Below are 24517 nucleotides of genomic sequence, written 5' to 3' on the forward strand. Positions count from 1 at the left end.
GTATCAGCTACTGATTGGGATGAAGTTCAATTGTTGTTAGGGTTTATCTTTAAAATTCCTCTTTAAGGTTGATTTGGATGTTCACAGGCCTTTGAAGCAGAGTGCATAAAGTATTTAAAAGAAATTTTCTCTTTTAGTTAACTTTCGTTTTGATGCAGCCGTACTAGAAAAATTCCCCTTGAGTCAGTCACATGATTTCACAAAATATAGTGCTGTCATGAAAATGGGATTTTCTTTCCCAGAAGAGAGCAGATCACCTGCCTCCATAAACATCCTTCCTCATCCCCCCCCCCCCCCCTGTGGAGCTGGGAAAAATGGGGATGGGCAGGGTAAACTCTGTACTTAAAGTGAAATACTGGCTAGTGCTCCCTCTAAAGGTGGCCACACACGATAAAATAAAATCATCTGATTTTATGGCAATTCGATAAAAACGATCCTGAAAAAACTAAAGTTTTTTTTTTCATTCGAGCAAGAAATCTGAATGAAAGAAATTCATTTTGAAAAGTTACAATCAGTCAAAAAAATTGATTGCTATTCTTGAATTGAACTGATATTAAAAAAATTGTTTGGTGTGTGATCACCTTAATAGTGATGGGCAAACTTCCCGTGGTGTGGTTCTCCAGGCAAACGGATGAATACAAATGCATTTGTGAATGGAATATTCATGCTGATGCTAATGCACGATTCATAGATTTACATTCTTCGCAATTCCAATCTGAATGCATGTGCCCATTCATGTGCGCATTTTCTTGCACTAAGTCAATTTCTATTGGCCATTTCAACTCATCTGATCTTAGTTCAAAGGTCATGCTAGGTGTAAGGGGGAAAGAGTTCCCAGCTGGTTCCCATACAATACTTTATGTCTCAACCCGAATGCACAGATTACAACACAAATATGCATACAGGAGCATGAACTGATGTCTCTACCTTCCCACTCTTTCCTGACTACATCATGTGGGTAATGAAAGGATAAGGATCAGAATTTGAATGGAATAAAGTTTGCTGTTTAGTCAGCCAGCAAGATAGTCCCACTTCAGTGCAACAAAATGGCAATCAACCAATACAATCCAACTCGATCAGGGTCGATCATAGAGGATGGCAGAAGATTGTACATACATAGAATTGTTGCTTTTATCAATCACAAATGGCCAGGTTGAACAGCAAACTTCTATTAGTTGTGTGTAGTTTATGCTTACATGCTGTAGACACTGTAATCGTATGTTATTGCTTTCATATCACAGCTTAAAACACTTGCCCGCATTGTGAAAAGGAAGTGAATGTAAGAATACAGCATTAGGTTGCTTGTTGTTTTTTTCTCTTGGCCACCCCTTTACCCCCTTTACCTTCTTCCTGGAGGTAAGCTTCCCACCATACTAGATCACCCTTTGTTTCAGAAGTTTACCAATCAAATATGCTGGGATCATTAGATGACTGGCAGATTCAATTACAGTAATTGCATATGCCTGAAATATCTAATGTATGGACACTTTAAGAGGGAGTAAGATAGCTTGCACTGGCTCCATGGTGTTGCCTTTTTACTGTGCACTGTACATCATAGGTAACAGGTATATTACACTCTTATACCTGGCTTCCAGTCTGGGATAGGAGTATGGATGGTCGGTCGGTCACTGAGATGCAAATAACTCAGAGATGATGCAGGATTGTGCAGATTTAGTGTGCAAATTCATGTAGCTTGAAAATCAACCAATCAAATCCTGCCAAGGTAGAATTGGTCCATTTTCAAGCTTCATACATTTTGATATAAACATTTGGACAATTCTGCATTAGCTTGGAATTATTTGCATCTCATAGACCATCCCTATTTATGAGGGACATTGTGGAGCTCTATGGAGGTCCTAAAGTATCTTTGTCACTATTTTAGCCTGGTCAATCTACTGTAGTTAAACCTGTGAAAGGGCTCTGAGAATTAAAAAAAAAAGGAATGTTTGACAGGGCCACTTTTTTAACTTAAAGCGGATCCAAGATCAAAAACTAACTATAACAAGTAAGTTGTCTACATATCTTATCTAAAGTTTAGAGTTTACACAGCAAATCCAGCTGCATACAGCTTCAACAGTTTAAGATGATTCATTCCTGTGATACAATGAGAGCGGCCATGTTCTGTTTGTCATCATTACACAGGTAATCTGCAAATGCATCTCCACCCCTCAGCTCACTCCCCTCTCCTCCTCCCCTCTGCCTCTGAAATCTCTGGCTAGTAACCTTCTCCTCCTCCTGCCCAGACTGACCTCCCATGAGCCCTTGCTACAGTGCCAAGGCTCTCTGAAAGGCTGTGGGCGAGGCTTGTTTAGTTTATAGGGAATTAGAGTATTACAACAAAAACAAAAAAGTATTTGGCTTGAGGAATGCCCTATAACCTATATGTAAAGTACACAATTATGCAATGTATAAAAGTTCATCTCGGATCCACTTTAACCTGTAGCTGTAATGAGCTGCTTAGCTTCAAGATGCATTATATTGTGATAGCTGCTGAAATCTATGCAGCAGCTCATAGTCAGTCAGCATACAGGTTGTGAAGATGCTTATAATGCATCCTACATGATCTGACAAAGCAAGGTAAAGTAGGGAACATGTGTTAGTTCCTTTTACCTTGCAGAGCCCCAACACTGATGTAACTAGGTTAACCAAATAACACGGTTGTTATTATAGATGCGTTTAGTAGAATTTTCCACAATGCCCAAAGATACATTTTATTGATTTATTTATTTTATACAAAATTTGATTGAAAGAATAGGTTAATTTAATTTTTCTATGCAATCAATTATTTTAATGAATAATCATAGAAATTGAACAATTTGGTTGTATCCTGTAAGGAGACTAGAGCCTTATTCCTGATGGGTCATTGAAGGATCCAGGGTACAAGATCATCTCAGCTGAACATTGCTTTCAGCCAAACATTGCTTCCCTCCTTCCCCCTCCTGCCAAAGCTTCTCTGTCATGCACCGCACCTTCATTTTCCTCCCCCCCTATAGCAACAGAATAAGATGCTAGGCTGTAGCCTATTGACACATCTGCACAGCGCTCAGCAAGTCACAATTTAACCCCTCTGTAGTGGACACATCAGGTTCAGCAGCAGATGTATGTGATACCCTGTTAGCCATAGATAGTAGCAGAAAGAAGACAGATTATTGTAGCGGACGAAACCTTTGAATGGATTACAAACTACAGTATATTAATTGTAGGAGTGAATAATCTACCGTTATGTATCAAAACAGATTTTTCTTTTTTGTAGACTGATGCTTTGAACCAAATGAAATAATATAATAGGACTGAAAGGATAATCATGATGAAAACAGTGAAATTGGATTCATCCCACTTCAGCAGCTTTTCAGTTAATAGAGGCTTCATAAACAGGCTGTTCAGCGGCAGAGTTTTTCCTGTATGAGGGCTCTTCTGTGTCATCCATTAGGTAACAATAATACTGAACATGTTGCTTGTGATGGGCTAGCCCAGCATCACTTGTGCACCACTGTCCCCATCTGTAAGAAGATATAATTACCTTTGGTGGATGTGATCTGGAGGACTGCGTCGCCATGGCGACAGGATCTCCACGCTCGCATTGGCTGTCAGGCCAAGTGAAGATGCACCGATGGCTTCAGAAGCTTGCTATATAAATAGAATGTTTATTTTTAAAATACAATTTATCTGTTTTACATGAATTCTGACAGAGTCAGAGAACCGATTAAAAAAAAAAAAAAGAATATTGCAGTCACAAATACTGTATGTTAGTCTTTCACACCGCTAGGAAGTAGGTGCCCATGATATCACAGTCTACGTACAATGTATTTTACCATTTAAAGTTAATCTAAATTAGAGACATAAACACAGATTGTATTAGCAGAGGTTTCAGGTACGTAGGCAGTATTGGATTTGGGCTGACAAGTTATTAGTGTGATCTGAATCTCATCTTTCTGGGAAGTAGGGCTTAGCATGCTGTCAGTGAGTTACTGAAATATAATTACATTACCAAACTGTAATCAGGGCATAGTGGCACATTAGTGGTTGATCCTTTTGTTTCACTTTGTAGTTTGCATAATTGGTGCAGATAATATTAATAATTCAGTTTAAGCCCCAGTAAACACTGATCCGAAAGATGTGACCAGTTCATGATGCTTAAAGAGAAACTCCGACCAAGAATTGAACTTTATCCCAATTAGTAGCTGATACCCCCTTTTACATGAGAAATATATTCCTTTTCACAAACAGACCATCAGGGGGCGCTGTATGGCTGATATTGTGGTGAAACCCCTCCCACAAAGACATTCTGAGTAGCCTTGTCTGTGAACCTTGTTGCATTGTGGGAAATAGCTGTTTACAGCTGTTTGCAACTGCCAAAACAGCAAGCAGCAGCTACATCACTTGCCAGCAGTAAAAATGTCACCATGTGATAAATGTCAGAATATAAATCAGGGATTTAAAATATTTTACAATGGGCAAACACTGACTAAATCATTTATACATAATTATTGTAAAAATGAAGCACTTTTTTTATTACATTATTTTCACTGGAGTTCCTCTTTAAGCTGACTGTAAAATCCCTTACTGCAAATGTACAGATCTGCTACCTCAGTACAATGCGCTAGAGATGAAAAAGAACAATCAAATATAGATAATGTGTAAGCTTACCTAGCTATGGATTTCCATATAGGTCCTTAGAGAGTGGCGTATAAATAGGGGATGCAGAGGTAGTGACTGCACCAGGGCCCCTGGACCAGAGAGGCCCATCGAGGGCCCTCCTTCAACTACTTTATTAGCTCCTTATTGGTGCTATGCTGGTAATGACCACCTCCATATGTGCTTTGATCAGTTGTAACCATTAATAGACTGTTCTCCTCCCCAGCCTACACCTCTGCAACACTGCAGCTGTTCTTGTCAGGCTTTGGTACTCCATATCAATTGTTATGCATAGAGCACTAGAGGCCCAATGTACAACTCGCACTGGGGCCGAGAGCTCCTAAGCTACTCTACTCGAGTCTTTGATGTTTGTGAGCACAAGCACTTATGTGAAATATAGACTATGACTAGGGTAGGGAGATTAGATTGTGAGCTCCTTTGAGTTACAGTTTGTGACATACATTATTTAGCTTGCCCTGAAACATACTACAGAACATGTTAGTTCTGCATAAATAATAATAATTATAACAATAGACTCAGCTGTCATAGTTAGCGGCTGTCATAGTTAGCAGGAGGAGATATGCTACTATTTTAGGTCCATGGAACATAGGCAACTTGCAGTAATTACTTACTGTTACCTGTCATTAGAGGCTGTGATAAGTTGCAGCTGCAAATCTGTAGATGCTGTGAATGGTTACTAGCTGTTATGGTGATTGGTGAACTAGAGAGACTGCTGTTAAAGTTTAGATGCCACCTTTTGTTGCCCAACAACTGAAGCAAGTTAGCAATTTCAAGGGGGTAAAACTCTTGCTAGCAATAGTTGCTCCTAATACAACTCTGTATTAGGACAATGGCAGTACTGGCCCTGAACGCTCAAATACACTTGCTACATATGGAGTCCTAAGCAGATTGTTCAAGAGCACCCTATGAGGTTGATTCACAATGCAGCATTCTTCTATAACACATGGATTTATATCAGATGTTACACGGTTAAAAATGTACAAGCATTATGTTTTATGCTCAAACTCGTCTATTAACTTTAAAATGCAGAAATAATAGACAGCAGGCAGATAACAGGCAAGCAGGCTCAAACGCTGCAGTTGTTATCTGCTCACTTATCTGTTATTTGATGCATTATACAGTTAGTGAAAATTATGGTTTGAGCAGTAACTTGTACATCTATAGCATTTTGCCACTTAATGAATCAATCTCTATGAGAGTCCATGCAGATATGAAGTGCGCTGCACTGCATCTTGCCTATTATGTAAAAATCCCTATTTTTCTCACAAAGGCAAAGCTTCTGTCTATGACATACTTGTATTTTCCTTAATAATGGACAGTATGGGGTGCACACTAAGGCTATTATTATTATTATTTAGTATTTATATAGCGCCGTCATACTCCCCAGTGCTGTACAGAGTATAAATAGTCTTGTCACTAAATGTCCCTCAAAGGAGCTCACAATCTAGTCCCTACCATAGTCATATGTCTATGTATGTATTGTATGTATGTATGTATGTATGTATTGTGTAGTGTATGTATATTTTAGTCTAGGGCCAATTTAGGGGGAAGCCAATTAACCTATCTGTATGTTTTTGGGATGTGGGAGGAAACCAGGGTGCCCGGAGGAAACCCACATAGACACAGGGAGACCATACAAACTCCTTGCAGATGTTGACCTGGCTGGAATTCGAACCGGGGACCCAGCGATGCAAGGCGAGAGCGCTAACCACTACACCACCGTGCTGCTATTGTAACTTACTTAAAGCAAACCTGAAGTGAATATAAATTTATGATATACTGTACTGAATTGTATATGTAGTACAGCTAAGAAATAGAACATTAGTAGCAAAGAAAAAAGTCTCATATTGCTTTCCAGTAAAGGATGAGTTAAAAAACTTCAATTGTTATCTGCTTCTCTGAGCTCGACCCACAGTCCTGTTTTCTGAAGCACTCAAATGGAAATTTATGCCTAGGGGAAACCTGGGGCTTCTACCGGTCCCCCTGCAGTCAGCCTGTGCCCGCACCAGTACTAAACGAGCCTCGGGTCCCTTGCTGTAGTTTAGTTTCGTTTTCGGTGACCGGCTCTGTCGCTGGCCACTGCGCCTGCGTGGCCCTGGCCTCGTGAGCCCTCGCTCTCGTGGCCAGGAGTGTCCTGCACAGGATGCTCCTGGTCCTTGAAGCTCGATCAATGATGCATGTGGCCAGGGTCGCGCAGGCACAGTATGCCCCAAACATGCCCCGTATCTATTCTGGGGTGCCCTGGATGCCGCCCAGGCAGAGTCAGCTGTGGTGCTTCAATGTTGGCATGCTGGAAGCTGTAGTTCTTCAATAGGGGGTATGCTGGGTGCTGTGGTGCCTCTATGTGGGCATACTGGGTGCTGTGGTGCCATGCTGGGTACTGTGATGCTTTTATGGGGGCATGCAGGGAGCTGTGGTTGTTCTATGGGGGCATGCTGGGAGTTGTGGTGCCTCAATGGGAGGCCCAAGGGAGCATGGGAGGGGGTCCATTAGAAGGTCAGGGAATGCTATGGGGGCCAGTTCCGCCGAGCAGAAAGCCAAACTAGCCAGCATAGAAGCCAGGTAATTCTGCCTAGTTATGTTTAAGTGACACTGCCTACTTATGTGAGATGCTGCATTTTTTTTTTGGGGGGGGGGGGAGGGGGTTGTGTTAATGGAGAGGGGGCTTTATCCAACATTTTGCTGAGCATGCCTACTTAGAACGCTATTGGGTTCATGTAAATTTGACTTCAGTTATGACCACACCCAGATTCTGGTGCATGGCCACACCCATTTTCCAGCCGGAGTACCCAAGAGTGCCCCAGATCTCTTAGGATCCTGATAACACCCCTGCTGCTCAGTCTGAGCGACATAAGTTGTCTACCTTGGGGTCCCATGTTAAGAATGGCACAGGGCTACTTTATTGGTGCACTTGTAATGAAGTTTAAATATGATTTTCCAAAAAGAAATTGTCCCCTTACTGGAGCGATTTGATATGTTGCATGTTCTTGTTCAGATGTATATGTTTATAAAGTTTTGTTACTACATAGAGACCTTGCCATTATGTACAATAGTCTTACAATAGTAATCGCAGTTTCTCCCTCTTTCTTTTTTTCATGTCACATGACAGCCCGGGCAGGGATACTGGCGAGACAGCTGACACGCGGAGAGGACCCGGCCCTAGGAGCAGGTAAATACAGTCCAGTATGCGCGTGAATGTAATAGAGGCGCTATGAAAAAAGGATGCATGATACAGCCGAAATCCTTATTTTACAACAATAAGCATACAAATATTAGTTTACAAATACATTTTGTTTTAAATAATCACTTTGTATAAAATTTATTTTTAACGATTGCTATTATTCCAGAGACACATAGTTTATGTTTAATCGTGTTTACGTCTGACATTTTGCAGAAACTATCAATAACATGTTACCGTAAAAATACATACATACAAGTATAAATTAAACTGTACAAAAAATTAGTTGTAATCTTAACCCATTCAGGTTCCGTGGTTTTCACGAGAGAAATGTTCACCTCCCATTCATTAGCCTATAACTTTATCACTACTTATCACAATGAACTGATCTATATCTTGTTTTTTCCGCCACCAATTAGGCTTTCTTTGGGGGGTACATTTTGCTAAGAGCCACTTTACTGTAAACGCATTTTAACAGGAAGAATAAGAAAAAAATGGAAAAATTCATTATTTCTCAGTTTTCAGCCATTATAGTTTTAAAATAATACATGCCTCCATAATTAAAACTCACGTATTGTATATGCCCATATGTCCCGGTTATTACACCATTAAAATTATGTCCCTATCACAATGTATGGCGACAATATTTTATTTGGAAATAAAGGTGCATTTTTTCCATTTTGCATCCATCACTATTAACAAGTTTAAAATAAAAAAAATATAGAAATATTTCATCTTTACATTGATATTTAAAAAGTTTAGACCCTTAGGTAAATATTTACATGTTTTTTTTTTTTTAATTGTAATGGTTTTTTTTATTTATAGTAAACATTTTATTTGGGTAGTTTTGGGAGGGTGGGGGGTAAACAATAGATTTATAATGTAAATGTGTGTTGATTTTAATTCATTTTTATTTTCAGGTGTAGTATTACTTTTTGGCCACAAGATGGCGGCCATGAGTTTGTTTACATGACGTCACTCTAAGCGTAACACACGCTTAGAGTGGCGCATCAGGAAGTGAATGGCCAGAAAAGGCGCAGCTTCCGAGAGAAGCTGTCGCTTTTTCAGCGGGGGAGAGGAATCAGTGATCGGACTTCATAGTCCGATACATTGATTCCGTGACTACCGAATCCGCGGCCGGGAGTGCGCGTGCACGCGCGCGATCGGCCGCGGGGGCGCGCGGTAGCGCACATGGTTTCTGGACGTAGTTTCTACGTCCAGAAACCAAAACACGTTAATCATATCTCTTCATTTCTGAAAAATTTTAGTGGCTGATTTTTTAAGTCCAATATAACACTTTTCCATCAAACAAATGGTATTTTCGTGTTACTGATTTAGGTGATTGAAAAAAATAGCGTTAAAGTTTGTCGTATTACTACTAAACCTAACTCTATTCTCACAGAGAACCCTCCCTCTACCTATCCCTAACCCTTTGACCCCCCTGGTAGTGCCTAACCCTAAGACTCCCCTGGTGGTGCCTAACCAGGAGGGGGGTCTTAGAGGTAGGTGGACCTCTCCCTGGTGTTGCCTAACCCTAAGATCCCCCCTGGTGGTGCCTAACCCTAATGGCCCATACTCACGGGCAACTTTTCTTCACTGTCGCTAGCACACGGGAGCGTGTGCGCGACAGTTCGGCGACAGCTCGTCGCCACATCCCTCCGCGTGCACACGCGGAAGAGGGATCAGCGGTGCAACGGAAGCTGTTGCCGACGTTCCTCCTCCCCCCGCCGGAAGCTCCGTGTTCTCTATAGAGGTTGCTGTCGCTAGTCCGCATACACACGCGGACTAGTGACAGTTGCGGCGAAGTTTTGGTGGCAACTGTCACCAGGCAATTGACCGCGCCAATCGCCTGGCGACAGCAGCGACGGTTCGGGGTGCGTGCCCGTGTTGCGCCTCATACTCACGGGCGACATGTCGCCGCAATACGTGCACGCCGCGTGTTGCGGCGACAATTGTAGCCCGTGAGTATGGGCCATAAGACCTCCCTGATGTTGCCTAACCCTTAGACCCCCCCTGACGGTGCCTAACCCTAAGACCCCCTGGTAATGCCTAACCCTAAGACCCCCCCCTGGTGGTGCCTAACTCTAAAGCCCGATCTACACAATACGATTCTATTTACGATCCGATTAAATTCAACATGTCCGATCGGGATTCGATTCAATTCGATTTGCCATTCGATCGGACATGTTGGATTTAATCGGATCGTAAATAGAATTGTAATCGAATCGTATAAAAAATCGTATCGTGTAGATTGGGCTTTAGACTCTCCCTGGTAGAATGTAAAAATGGTAAAGTAAGATTACATGTCAAATCAATAATTAACATAATTCTAATTTTAAAAAGACCCCCCCCCCCCCCTCCCCCGAAATTAAAAATCTCAAAAAGAATGTAAAAATGATAAAGTAAAATTACATGTAAAAATGATAATTAGCGTAATTATAATACTAAAAACGAATGTAAAATTGATTTTAAAACAAGTACAATATCAAAATATTGAAAAGTTAACACAATAATTTAAAAAAATGATACTTGTGAAAACGAATTTTATAACAATATTTTCTGTTTTAATATTCTAAAAACGATAAATAACAATAGGCGAGAAACAGTTTAACGGGCACCATTCGGATTCGTCCAGTTTTGCGCCCGATAGCCGATATCTAACATTAGAGTCAATGGCGGCGCCCGTTTGTCCACTTCTCATATGTACCTGATTTTCCTGCTTCCCCTGTGCACTTTCTGGCCCAATCTCTGCATTGGGGGATGAGAAACATGTTATGGTAGGAAGGACAGCTTTTCTGCTGTGAGGGACACATAAACAACCTTTTTCTCACCAAATGCTGCTAATCATGTTTTTAAAATGAAATCCTCCAAGTGGAAGGTATTTGTGTACAATCAGTAGCCACACAGTTGCATGGATCCTTTTATATTTTGGCAGTTATAAATCCCGTTATGCTGCAGCCTCAAACTTTACTACAAGTACTGTGTCTCACTGCCTCATCTCCTCCTCTGTGAAGCTCAGCTGTTTGAGTGCACTTCTCATAGTCATGAGTCATTAGACAGTCAGTCTAATCACTCCTTGGTGTCTGAGCAGAATACGTACTGACATAAAAGCAAAAAACAAAAACAAATAATTCCCCCCCGACTTAGAGCTTTATCTTTTTACTAAAATAATAAAAACTGCTGCACTTTGTGCTCATAGGATCACATAATGGTACAGTACCATCTGGCTTATGGCACTTGTTGGATTTGTGGATGGATTCATACAGTGCAGCATGGTGGTGTAGTGGATAGCGCTCTCTCCTTGCAGTGCTGGGTACCTGGCTTGAATCTCTATCAGCAGGGGCAAACGCAGGATTTTTAAGGGGGGGATTCCTGAAAGGTCCAGAAGCACTTATGTCCCCGAGTGCTTCCGAATACAGGTGGCTCCATACTGCCCATGCACAAAAGTGCGCTGGCGTATTACGGAGCTGCCTATCTTTGGAAGTACTCAAGGACACAAGTGTTTCTGAGAGCTTCTGGAAGCAGCAAATTTGAACAGGGGACAGCGCTGGAACAACTCGCCGAGAGAGGAACGGGAGATAGACTTAGTTTGGACAATTCAGTGGAATGTGTCACATGTCACATAGCGCAAGCGATACCCATATGACGCAGGGATATATGCATCTGCGGAAGATGGCGGCGCTAAATAAATACTAAATAATAATAATTTGCCTCACCAGGATTGCACTTTTATTTAGCTTTCCTGTATGACAAGAAGACACAGCCAGCCAGCACTAGGGGAAGAGGGAAACAAAGGTGAATGAGGGAGGGCTGGTGCACACCAAGAGGGCTTCTGAACGTTTTTCAAATCAACATTGATTTGAAAAGCGCTTGGCTAATGTTACCCTATGTGGGTGATCCCACAGCAGCGTTGTGATTTTTTCAAAATCGCAGGTATACCGCATGTAGCATTTTTTTGAGTGATTCAATCAGAAATCGCTCTGAAAATCACACTCACTAATTGCTAGCGATTGCTATTGTGATTTTGGCGTGCACTAGCCCAGAGAGAAGAGGAGTGGAGAGAAATTGAGAATAGCCTGAGATGGAGCATTATCTGTATTGCAGTCCCACATCACACAGAGGCTACTTGCCTGTAATAGGACTCCTGTCCCTGCCAGTCTCTCACACAAGTCAGAAAGCAGCCCCCTGGAGTCTAGGGACTGTCAAAAAATGTTCACCTTGTTTAACAAGATGCAGTCATTATGACATAGGGGAGAGACAGATTTTTGCCCACGGACCCTCCAGGCAAGCTCTGCATCATGCTGTGTATATATACCAGCTTGCCTGCCCTTTAATTGCAGTTTTATCAGCTAGCCTAGTATTTTGCATTGCCTTACAACAACAAACCTGAATACACCAGCCCTAAATCACTGAATGAAAGGGGGCCTGGGGGAGATTGCCCCCCAGGTGGAGTGGAGAGACTGAGATAGAGCAGATAGCGTATCTGTATTGCAGTCCCACATCACACAGAGGCTACTTGCATGTACTGTGTCTCCTGTCCCTGCCAGCAAAATCCAACAAAGCCTTATTGGCAGGACCAAATACATTTAGCATTGCCAAAGCAAAAACAAAACATTAACAACATGGTGGGGAGGATTGTGGGAATAGGGGAATGATATAGGTATACCGTGCATAGGGGTGTGGAGAATGTAAGGGATGGTCAGCCTCTCACACAAGCTGCAGGCAGCCCTCCTGGAGTTTAGGGACTGTCAAAAACTTTTCAACCTGTGACATACCTTATGTAGCTGTCTACATGCAGTCTTTACAATAGGGAAAGAGCTGAGTTTTTCCCACAGACCCTGCAGGCAAGCCTCTGTATATTTACCAGCTTGTCTGCTTCAGCAATTTCAGGGAATTTTTTTTAAAGGTACAGGAGTCTCAGGGGGGTGTTCCATACAACCAGAACCCCCGTCTGGATACGCCAGTGATCAGGGAGGCACTATCTGCATGGAATGAGTATGTTCTCCCCGTGTCCTTGCTTCCCCCTAAATTGGCCCTGAACTATGATAGACTTGAGTATGGGACTTGAGAATGAGTATGGTAGGGATTACGTTGTGTGAGCTCCCATGAGGGTAGTTAGTGGCATGACTATATACTTTGTAAAGCACAGCGAATTATGTCATGTCAGTGCTAAATAATAATAACAACAGAGTCCTCAGACATCAGGCAGACAAGGCATGATCGTGGCATACGTATATCAAAACTACATCTGCGTTGCATAGAAACACTTTTCAGACAGCATTCCTTTATCAGATTGTGGAGTCCCTCAGTCATTACAGTTACATCCCCTCTCTGTATAGCTAGGAGCATTTCATCCCATCATTCCTTAAAGGATCATGCACCCATTCTACATGGTTGTTCTAGAAATAAAATCAAAATAATTTTAAAAGGCAACTAAGAGCAGATTCTACACATAAAACTACCTGAGACCTTGGTTTGCAATTCATATACAGTGGGTATAAAAGTGTATGCTCTCTTGCTAGGATGCCAGGTTTTTGTGGAGTAAAAAAATTAGACCACAGTAAATCATTTCAAAACTTTTCCTGTCTTTTAATGTGATCTATAACCTAAATGATGTTGAAAATCCAATCATTACAGGGGAAAAAAATAGAACAAAGTACAACACGCTGATTGCAAAAGTGAGCACACCTTTAAATTCACAATTTTTTCGAAGCACCTTTTGATTTAAAGGAATACTTAAGTCTAAAATAAAAACTGATCTTTACTCACCCGGGGCATCCCTCAGCCCCCCGAAGCTGGATGGTGCCCTCGCAGCCGCGCTCCGATCATCCTGTCCCCGCCGGCGGCTACTTCCGGGTTCGGCGACAGCCGCCGATAGGCTGGGAACGCGGCTGATTTTCCGCGTTCCCAGCCGCTATATCACCCTCTATGCTGCTATAGCGTATAACATATACACTATAGCAGCATAGAGGGTGATATAGCGGCTGGGAACGCGGAAAATCAGCCGCGTTCCCAGCCTGTCGGCGGCTGTCGCCGAACCCGGAAGTAGCCGCCGGCGGGGACAGGACGATCGGAGCGCGGCTGCGAGGGCACCATCCAGCTTCGGGGGGCTGAGGGATGCCCCGGGTGAGTAAAGATCAGTTTTTATTTTAGACTTAAGTATTCTTTTAAAGCTAATGGGAACCTAACCCCCCCCCCCCCCCCCCCCCCAAAACAAACAGATACTTATCCCTGGGTTCCTATAGAGCCTTCCCGCTCCTCTCCCGGTCCCCTCGTTCCAGTGATGTCACCCTGATTGAATCCCCCACTGCGGGAGGCATTGGAAGTCTTCAGGAGTCCAAGTGCTCCTGAAGACAGGTGGCTCAGTACTGCGCCTGTGTGAGTGCGTGAGAGAGTGTGCTATCACAGGCGCAGTACAGAGCCGCCTGTCTCAGGCTCCCAAAGACTTCTGAAGCCTCCTGCAGCAGCAGAGAGCAGTGTTCAACCGATCTGTCGGATACTGCTTCCAGGCCAGGGGTGACAGTGCTGGAATGAGGGGATTAGAAAAGAAGAAGGAAGGCTCTATAGGACCAAGAGCCTTCCCCCTCCTTAGGTAAGTATCTGTTTGTTTTTTGTTTTTTTAGGTTCCCATTAGCTTTAATTGCAGCATATTTTTCTATTCAACTTGTCAGGGGCATTGCTAGGATCCTAAGCGATCCAGGGCACTTTTGGGCACATCTGAAAAATGGGTGGGGCCACGCACCAGAATGTGGGTGTGGTAAAGGGTGAAGCCAAACTTACATGAACTTAACAGCTGTGTAAATAGGCATGCCCAGCAAAATGTTGGCTGAAGTCTCCCTCTCTATTAATACAGAAAAAAATAAATAAATATAAATAAATGAATGCAGCATATCATATATATCACAGAAATAAGCAGTGCCACTTAAACTTAACTAGGCAGTTACCTGGCTTCTGTGCGGGCTGGCCTGGCTTTCTGCTGGGTGGGCTGGCCTGCTGGCATGTTGTCTGGCAGTCCCCTCATAGCATTCTCTGACCTTCTACAGGACCCCCGCCCATGCTCCCACAGGCCTCCCCAGAGGCACCACAACTACCAGAATGCCCCCATAGAAGAGCCACCGCTCCCTGTATACCCCCATAGAAGAACCACAGCTCTCTGCATGTCCCCATAAATGTATCACAGCACCCAGCATGGCACCATAGAGGCACCACATCACCCAACATACCCCCCATTGGTGCATCACAGCTCCCAGCATGCCCACCATTGAGGCACCACAGTTCCCAGCATGCTCCTATAGAGGCTCCACAGCTCTGACTCCGTGGCATGTGCCACTGATCTTTGGGGCTAGCAACGCCCCTGCATCTTGAATAGGGAGACAGAAAGGATGGATACTTATTTCTAATTTGATAGAACTTTATAGCAAAGCAAAGTTTGCTTGTTTTTGGGTTTCAGAATACTGACATGGCAGGTTTTTTGTCACAATTCTTCATTTAAAGCAGTGCAAAGACACTTCCCTCAAATAGCGCTAGCTAGAAAACAGGATCCTCCAACATAATTGGCTAGATTTAAAAGAGGGAATTTTTTTCACTGTAATCTATACAATAAACTCTGATTTCCACCGCCAAACATATTTGGCTAGAACGAATGTATGCAGCTTTAAAATTCACCAATCAAATTCCACCTCAGCTTCATTCGATTGGTCCACTTTCAAGCTACATACATTTTTATTACAAAATTGCATAATTCTGCATCAGCTCGGAATAGTTTGCTGCTCACTGACCATCCCTAATTATACTGCTGAGAAACAGAATTCTTGCCCCATGTTTATTATGTCACCTCTCAGTATAGGCAGAAAAGAATTAAAATGAAATAAGGTCCTAGGCAAGACAGCAGTTTTTGCCTACCTACCTATGATGATGATCACCTGGCTATTTTCAATAAGATGTGTCTCCCCTAGTCTCTCTCCAGGGCCTAGGCAACTGCCTAGGTTTACCTTGTGGATCATCTGGCTCTGAGTATAGGAATTTGGACCTAAGCTTGGTAGAACTGTATGTACATTTCCAGTAGATTATATGTAACCCTATGTAACATCTTGCTCAGCAATACATAACTCTTACTGCTGAAATGAATTTAAGCTTCTGTAAGGATAATTCCCCAGACTGTGCCCTGAAAAGACCTTACAGTGGTTTGTCTAAAGAGAAAGCACTTAAACACTAATGGATTCAAGTTACACTAATGTCTTCCCAGCTTATGAAGTAAGATAAATAAGCAGTGAGACAGCTTCAAGAGACAGAATCACATAGATTAGAAGCAACATCACCCCCTTACAATGTTTCACAAACACCTCAATTAATGCTAAATGATAAGAACCTCAAAACTGTTTATGTATTCTTGGATAATTACTTAGTGATTCAAAAGCCATTTTTGCTAATCTGTTATTGGTATACAAACACAATATGCAAACACATTTCTGTCTACTCACGTGTCTTTGAATGTGTCAGGGATATGGTGCCATCGCCTGTAAACTCATGGTTTTAGGTTTCATTAAAATTTGTGCAATTTTTGTGTTGGTCTACAATGCAGAAACGCTGCACAGATAGCCCATGTTAATCAACAGATGTATTTACTGTACATCTAATATGATTTATTTCCAAGTGCCATGCACATCATCCTATTCAAAGTGTTCAATATAGACAAGTATGGTACATTTAAACATTAGCATATGTGCATGAACGAGCTTCAACGTGTGCATGCAAAAACACATTCATTTTCACAGCTGTTTTCATGCTTTTTAAGGGGGGGGGGCACTAGACTACCAAAGAACTGCTGTATGGGGAGGGAAGGGGCACTAGACCACCAGGGAATGCTGTTTAAGGAATGGGAAGCACTAGGCCACCAGGTAGCACTGTATAGGGTAGGAGTGACCAATAGGATAGCAGAGAACACAGTAGAGATGAGGTACACCACTAGACTACCAGAAAAATATTTATAAGGTGGGCTACCATTAGACCAAAGGGGAATACTGTGAAGGAGAGGGGGCCCTACTAAAATATAAGGGAATATTGTAATGGTAAAAGGGGGGATTGCTGGAACACCAGTAAAAACTGTAAGGAACACAGCATAGAGATAGCTATGTAGTTGAGCTGCTGACTGGAGGGCATTATGTTTGGGGGTTCAAGGGGGACTCCCCTCATTATCTTTAGGTGGACCACTAGTTATTGGTGTGAAATGCTGTCCAAATATGTATGAGGTATGTACTGCCTAATTAGGTTTCTTTTAGGGGGGAAACCGCCTATTTTTTGTGGGGAAACTCTGTCTAGCTATGTAAATTGGGGCTGACACACTTCTAAATAGTTTTTTAAGAGAAATGCTACTAATTATCGTATGATGTTTGGTGCACACACTGCTGAATAAAATTGTAATGTTATGGATCATACTGCATAATTATTGTGTGGGGGATATTTTTGCTTAAGTGTAATCTAAGAAGTGGTTACTATGGAAAATGTTTATCTTGTCATGTCTCATGTGTCTGTTTAGCATTTAGGGCCTTATTTTTTCTTCAAGGAGAGGGGGCACGCCGCTGGTAGGTTTGTGTACATTTGGCTCCATGCACAGTAACTAATGACCACGCTCAGTTTTGCGCATCGCATGTAAAATTGCGGCGTGACTGGAGGTATGGCAGTGGCGTGTCTTAGTGTCCCCTTTTCCCGGCTCCAAAAGTTGGGAGGTATGCTTAAAGACAAACGTTTATATTTATAGAGTTTGTTATTTCATGAACGTGGAATTTCAGTTTTATCATCTACTGGTGGTTTGAAAGATTTTTTTCAAGAAGTTTTACTATTTAAAGGTGCCCAATCATTTATAGATTTCCGCCATTGATTTCCGGTAGATTCAAACACTGTGATCAAATCTGACGGAAATCTATGACCTAGCTAAAATCTATTAAAGATCCCTTTCTGATCAGATTCAGAGCTATCTTTTTGCCACATTGAGAGGCAATCTGTAAATGTATGAGCACTTTAAAGGACACCTGTACTGAGAGGGATATGGTGGCGGCCATATTTATTTTATTTTAAACAATATCAGTTGCCTGACAGCTTGCTGATCTTTTTGGCTGCAGTAGTATTTGGATCGCACACTTGCAACAAGCATGTGGCTAATCCAATCAGGCTTCAGTCAGAAACATCTGATCTGCATGCTTGTCCAGGGTGTATGGCTAAAAGTACTAGAGGCAGAGGATCAGCAGGATAGCCAGGCAACTGGTATTGTTTACAAGAAATAAATATGGCAGCCTCAGTTCAGGTGTACTTTAAAGAAAACCTGAAGGGAAAATCAAATGATGAGGTAATTAATAGTATCTTTAGTTATCCTAAATATGACTTTAGTAGAATACCTCAATCTTTGTTTTTAAAACATAAAAACATAAGTTAAATATTTTACTGTCTGATGCAGTCTTACAACTACCATCTTGAACAACTGACCTTTTTTAACCTATTTCTCTGCCACGCACGAGTTTTAATGGCTTGTAATTTCTTACCAGTTACGTTACAGTCCAACTCAAGTGAAAGTGTTATTTATATACCTGAATTCTTAACCCTTACAGTGAGAAAAACTGACTGTACATACACATTTATCTAATTATGCAACGTCAGTTCAGGTCAGTTTAAAATAACACAGGTTGATTTTAGCTTATTGCAGTTCATATTTATTTTAGAACTCAGTAAATAATAGATTTTGTGTATGTACAATACTGTCTGTTACTGTAAACATGCATTGCTAATATCTTTGTCTTGGTGATCCCAGATGGTACAACAAAGAAACTGCGAAGTAATATTCGACGTAGCACGGAGACAGGTATTGCTGTGGAAATGAGGAATCGGGTGACAAGGCAAGGAAGTCGGGAATCAACAGATGGCAGCACTAACAGCAACAGTTCTGATGGCACGTAGGTCCCAGTTTTCTGCCTTTGTAAAGTCTTTACTAGATTATAACTTTTTTTCTGGACGTTTGGAAAGAATGTATGGTTGGCAGCCAACACAGATGCTAATTGTGAAATTGTGCTCCAGCTGAGACTAATGATTTACTAAAGAAGAAATGTGCAAAGAGGTGACTCGATGGTCCATGGAAGATGTCAATTCTTTACAGAAAAGTTCCTATTATTTACAATTCCTTTGCACATACTTAGATGTTTGACTTGAAAACAAAAGAAAACATAAAAAACTAAAAACAATGCAGTCTTAGCTATGAACACACTCTGGATTAAACTAGACCAGGGCAATCCATAAAGTCTGTGTGTTTATGGGAGCCCCCCAATCTTGCCTAAATATCTGGCATGCTGGATCTCTAGGGATGTCCAATGCTATACTGACCTCCCCCCTAGGCGCATTGTTCTCTTACTCACCCCGCCCGCCATAACTGACTCTGCTGAGTGCTGTGGGTTTTCTCTCCTTCCTACCTCCTCCGTAAGTAGTCTCGATGCTAAAGATGCATCTGTAGAGAGGTTTATACATGGGGATTTGGAGGGAGCAATGCCTTTCCAAAAGAGATAAAAATATACAGAGAGTAACAGAGAACCCTGCATAGGCCTCAATTCACTGAGCAGTTTAGACTCGTCTGCAGATGGTTTTTAGTCTACTGATGGTTTGGTGTAATGTTTTAGACCTGTTTTTAGACTTGGTCTAACATTCAGTAATTACACAATTCACAAAGGCAAACAAGGAGTAACCACACCCACTTTTTCTGACAGAGATTAGACCAGCTGATTTCTGTAGGTAAAGTAATTCTGTGAGGTATTTTAGATGTGAGGATGGAACCTTTTGATTTAATTATGCAGGAGTTTAATTTTATGCAGAGGAGAGCTCATCAAAAGAGAAGGATGTCAGACAGAGCTACTCATTTGTGAATTGCATTGTAACGATTGTAATAATGTTTTGGTGTAGCAACACAGACGTCTGATTATGTGGTGATCTGCAGAATCACCAATAATACAGACGCTATACCCAGTGGCGTAGCTAAGGAGCTTTGGGCCCCGATGCAAGTTTTACAATGGGGCCCCCCAAGCACTCTATACATAGCAATTGATACGGTGCACCAAAACCTGCTAATGGCAACAACAGTGTCAGAGGTGCAAGAAGGGGATGGGGAAAAGTTTGATAATGATTACCACTATTCACAGTATCTATAGAAGTGATTATTATGAGCACAGGATCAATAGAGAGCTAATAGTGTAGTTGAGGGAAGGCCCTTCAGGGCCCCTCTGGCCCAAGGGCCCCGATGCGGTCGCTACCTCTGCAACCCCTATTGCTACGCCCCTGGCTATACCTGATTATGTGGTGATCTGCAGAATCACCAATAATGCAAGTATAGCTAACAGGAACACAGAGTGAGATGTGCTTGGTGCAACAGTAACTGATTAGTTTATTGAGACCTCACCAGAAGAGCTGGTGGGTACTATCAGAAACAGTAACTGAGTAGATTTAACTAAACCTCACCAGAGGAGCTGGTGGGTACTATCAGAAAAGCACCTCACCAGTGGCAAGGGCCCACTGGTGAGTAGAGAGATCAGACAGGCTAGGTTCGGCAACTGAGAGGCAGATACAGTACAGAATCAGTAGGCAAAAGAGTAGTAGGTATTCAGGCAGAGGTTCAGCAACTAGATCAGATGGGCAGAGGTACAGAAACGTTAAGCAATAGCAGAATCAGAGATAAGCCAGAGTCATACACAGAATATCAATAATAATACAATAAACAATAGTCCTAGTCTTGTGTGAAATCCCTGGTTTCCTCCCAGATCAAAGCACACCGGATATACTAGTCTAAGGTCTGAGCGCTAACACGTATGTATTCGCAACAGCAGACAGGTTGCGAGTGAATCGTGTAGGCTTAAGAAGCAGAGGAGACCTCACAGCCGCGCCCACTACAATTAGCCAATCCTGAGCGGCGTGAGTCCCCTCTGACATCAGCTGACCAGTGGGTCAGCTGCCGCGCCTCCTCCCAGCATAAAGGTCCTGTCTACGCGCGCGGCCGCGCGATACAGCAACCCTATGTGCTAATGACAATTCCGTCCCCGGCGTGCTAGACGCCGGCGGAACGGAAAAATCCTCCGAGCAGGGAACTGAGGCAGCTGCAGAGACACCCTGCGTGCCCGCAGCCGCAGATGTTACATGCATCTTTTGATTATTTCCCCTGCTTTACCGGCCTAATTACCAAAGGTTTTAGACCATGTCTAAAGCATTTGGTAATAGTGAATTCCCCTTTGATGCAACTGACCAAACCATCAGTAGATTAAAAACCATCTGTAGACTAGTCTAAACTGCTTAGTGAATTGAGGCCTATAGTGTAGTAGTTAGATTAATTAACAAAAACATAGAAAGGATAAAAGGTACTCACAAACCTGAGTTGCAACATCAACAGCCACGGTGATGCTCCCGTGAAGAAAAATCTGTCTTCACTAGACAGGTTTGTATTCAGTCACACTCCAAGAAAAAGAACTAGATTAGCATACAATACTAACCATAAACAACAGCAACCCCTAATGGAGGTGTAGATAGTAATGGGAGGGGGTGCCACAAAAATAATGAAACAATTAAAAAAAAAAAAAAGTATATAAATGTAGCTTACCTCAATAAAAGTTTTTTTTTTTTAAACAGTTATTATAAGATACATAATACAATTGGTTTAAGGGTTATACCCACTTCCACAGATCAATATAGTTTCCAGAAAAGGTAAGCTAGGACCACCTGTTCTGTCAAGATATCGGCAGATGTGTGAAATGGGCCCCTAAAAAAATGTTTTATCAAGCAGCTTACTGTAATTTCTGTGGCTAACTATAGCCACCCAAATGTCTTTTTTAATAGTAGCTCGTTGTGTGCTTTTCTGATGCAATAAAAAGCCAGAGCTGTAAAGCAAGCCCCAAAAAGCAGTATTTTATTGTATGTATGGCACAGCTGGGAGAGTTATGTGGGTCTTTTCGGTAGACACAATCATTGATTGTCATCAAATTCTATGCCAATATTACCTTGGTATCCTAAGGCCCCGTTTACACTTTATAAGTTGGTATGTGTTTTTTCCCCTTCTCCATAGCAATGCATTGTGAAAAAGATTTCAGTTAAAACGTGTTAAGTGTGAAAGGTGCCATAGGATAATATGGGTATTACTTTGAAAATCTGTTGTCCTTTCAGATATAACTGAGAGTAGCTGGTTAAGGCCTCTTTCACAGTGGGACGTTGCGTTTGATGCAACGTTAAAGTCGCACAACGTGCCCCTAATGCAGTGCATATAGGTTATGAAATTGGACGTTATTTTGCACTGCGTTATATGTCTCTTGGTGCGCCGTTTTCGTCGCATACTGATGGAACGAAAACGGCGCATGCGTTACATTTAAAAAAACAAAAAACATTACTGAGCATGTGCAACAACCATAACGCAGCAGATACATTGCTAAACGCACAGCATGCAGCACTTTTTAAAAACGCTACATGCAACGTGTGCACTGTGAATGTCGCACAGACTTTACATTGCTGTGCGTTACTCTGCGTTAAAGTATTTTATAATGTGCGACTTTAACGTCGCACTGTGAAAGAGGCCTAAGTGTAAACGGGGCCTAACTGTTACCTCTTCTCCTGCTTACTATAGCCTGATCGTAACCCCTAAATTACCCTGACAACAACCTAACCCCTTTCCCAACCTAATGTCCTCTCTTCTGCCTAGCATTGATCTAACATTTTCCTTATAACAACCCCAGCCCCAAGCCATAGAGATGTAGGTTAAAAAGTTATTTTGTATTGCAAAGTTATGCTTTAGGTAACAACTGCTGATTGTTTCCCCACAACAGTAATCAGATTTGGCCCTGAATTGAAAAACGATAAAGAAATAATTTTGAATCTGATTAGCCGCTCTGAGGCAACAATGCACAGTTCTTGTAGGATAAATTATATATGAGTCCATCTGTAAGTTACTGTTATTTATGGCTTGTGAAGTTTTTTAATGAATAATAATTTGATTAATATTTTATCAAGTGTAAAGGACAGACCCATAAGACATTACATAAAAAGGCAACTAATGACACCAAGATGTTGGCCTAATTTTCCACTGCATGTAATGAAATTCTCACACTTGTAATATTACTCTTGGAGAATGGAAGCCTCAGAGCTGCTTTAGCACTGAAAACCACTCTGCTCTGTCCACTCACTGCAGTTGCTCACTTAAAAAGGATACCAGAGCCAAAATCAATTGGAAAAAACGGGAAAGCAGGCATGTATGGGAAGCTGTCCTCATGCCCACAGCTCCCCTCGTTCTCCTCAGTCCTCCTCCTTTGTTACCTCCTGCAGCCTCTTCTGGGTCAGTGAGTTGTGCAGTAGTGCCCAGGCTCTGGCCTGGCTGCACACAATGTACAGTGTGCACATGTGCAGAGCACTCCCAGAGGGCACAATCTATGGCACAGGCAGGCAGGCCAGCGCCTGCGCAATGCTGCACGACTCTCCGACCCAGAAGAGGCTGCAGGAGGGCATTTAGGTAACAAAGGAGGGGAATTTTTTTCCAATTGCTTTCAGCTCTGGTATTCTACATGACGTTGTCAGTTTGCAGTCCCAATTCACTTGTACATTATGGGGCTGCACCGCACTGCACCACACCCCATCATAGCCAGCAGTAATACTGAGCAATGTTCCTCTCTGCATGTGTTAGTGGGCCACTATTCAATAATGATTACTATCTGGCAGATCTGACCATTTTCATCTGATCATATGCAGTAACAATCAAAAACTTGATTAGTGGCAAATACAATCCATTTTCCAGATAATTTGTGGTCTACAGTGATCTACAGCACTGGCGGCAACATCATATAAGCCATAGCAACATGTTTCCTGTGGTGCGATCAGAGTTAGGCCCAAGTGCACACGCCCAGTCTGTTGCATTTTCTGAGTGTTTGCGCTTTTGTTGAAAGGATGAGCATGCAAGAAAAAACTGCATACCAAATGCCTTTTTTATTTATTTTTTTACTGAGGAAACACTGGAAATACATGAGCACAATAGCACCGTAAAAATGAATGATCACACGAAAATGGCACTGAAACAACACTTTAGTGTATATAGATTTGTACTTGAAAAAAGCTTCAAGTTTGGTTCACACGTGAGCCAAATCTCCAATGGTCAGCCAGTGGACAGTGCAATATTCGCTCCAGTGGTCCATTGGATGCCGGAGACAGATGCGTTTCCACCATAGACTTTTATGGGAAACGCATCCACTTGTCTGGAAAACACTTTTCCAGAAAAATAATGCAAGGTGGGACTTTGCGTTCAGATGACTGCAACACATCCAAACTGAGATGTGTGAATGGATTTTATTAGGCAAAATGGAGCATCTTTGGTTAAACCTGCTTGCCGCCTAGCTATTTTGTAAGGTGACATGTTGGCAGTGGACCAAAGAAGATGTCAAGCTGTCCCCTAGACACCAAATATTCCCTAGGCACCTGCTTATTTATAAGCGAGCATTGCACTATTGCTGAACCAGTTGAATTTAGTTCTTCCTGTAAGCCCTTACAGGGAACACACCTTGCAGGTATGGCTTTGACTTTGTTAATGTGCATACACCCGTTTTTGAATTTGTATCTTTCAAAAACTGGTTGAAACCGGCAAGTGAACCTCCCTTCTTGTGTTGCCAGTACCAAATGAATACAGTTTTTTTT

At 42.1% G+C, this 24517-nt stretch overlaps 1 protein-coding gene across 5 annotated transcripts in view; it reads left to right on the plus strand.

Annotated features, from left to right (window-relative positions):
* LOC137546444 (regulating synaptic membrane exocytosis protein 3) overlaps positions 1–24517 on the plus strand; it is a 178399-nt gene that overhangs the window by 116268 nt on the left and 37614 nt on the right. For 4 of the 5 annotated variants that reach the window (XM_068268929.1, XM_068268928.1, XM_068268927.1 and 1 more), the window contains 2 exons: positions 7766–7825; positions 18636–18777. In XM_068268929.1, coding sequence (XP_068125030.1) covers positions 7766–7825; positions 18636–18777 — 202 coding nt within the window. Of the gene's footprint in view, positions 1–3392; positions 3431–7765; positions 7826–18635; positions 18778–24517 lie in introns of those variants that run through there. The other variant, XM_068268930.1, reaches the window with a different exon arrangement.

Source organism: Hyperolius riggenbachi, chromosome 2 (assembly GCF_040937935.1).
Source record: "Hyperolius riggenbachi isolate aHypRig1 chromosome 2, aHypRig1.pri, whole genome shotgun sequence".
NCBI classification, from domain to species: Eukaryota; Metazoa; Chordata; class Amphibia; order Anura; family Hyperoliidae; genus Hyperolius; species Hyperolius riggenbachi.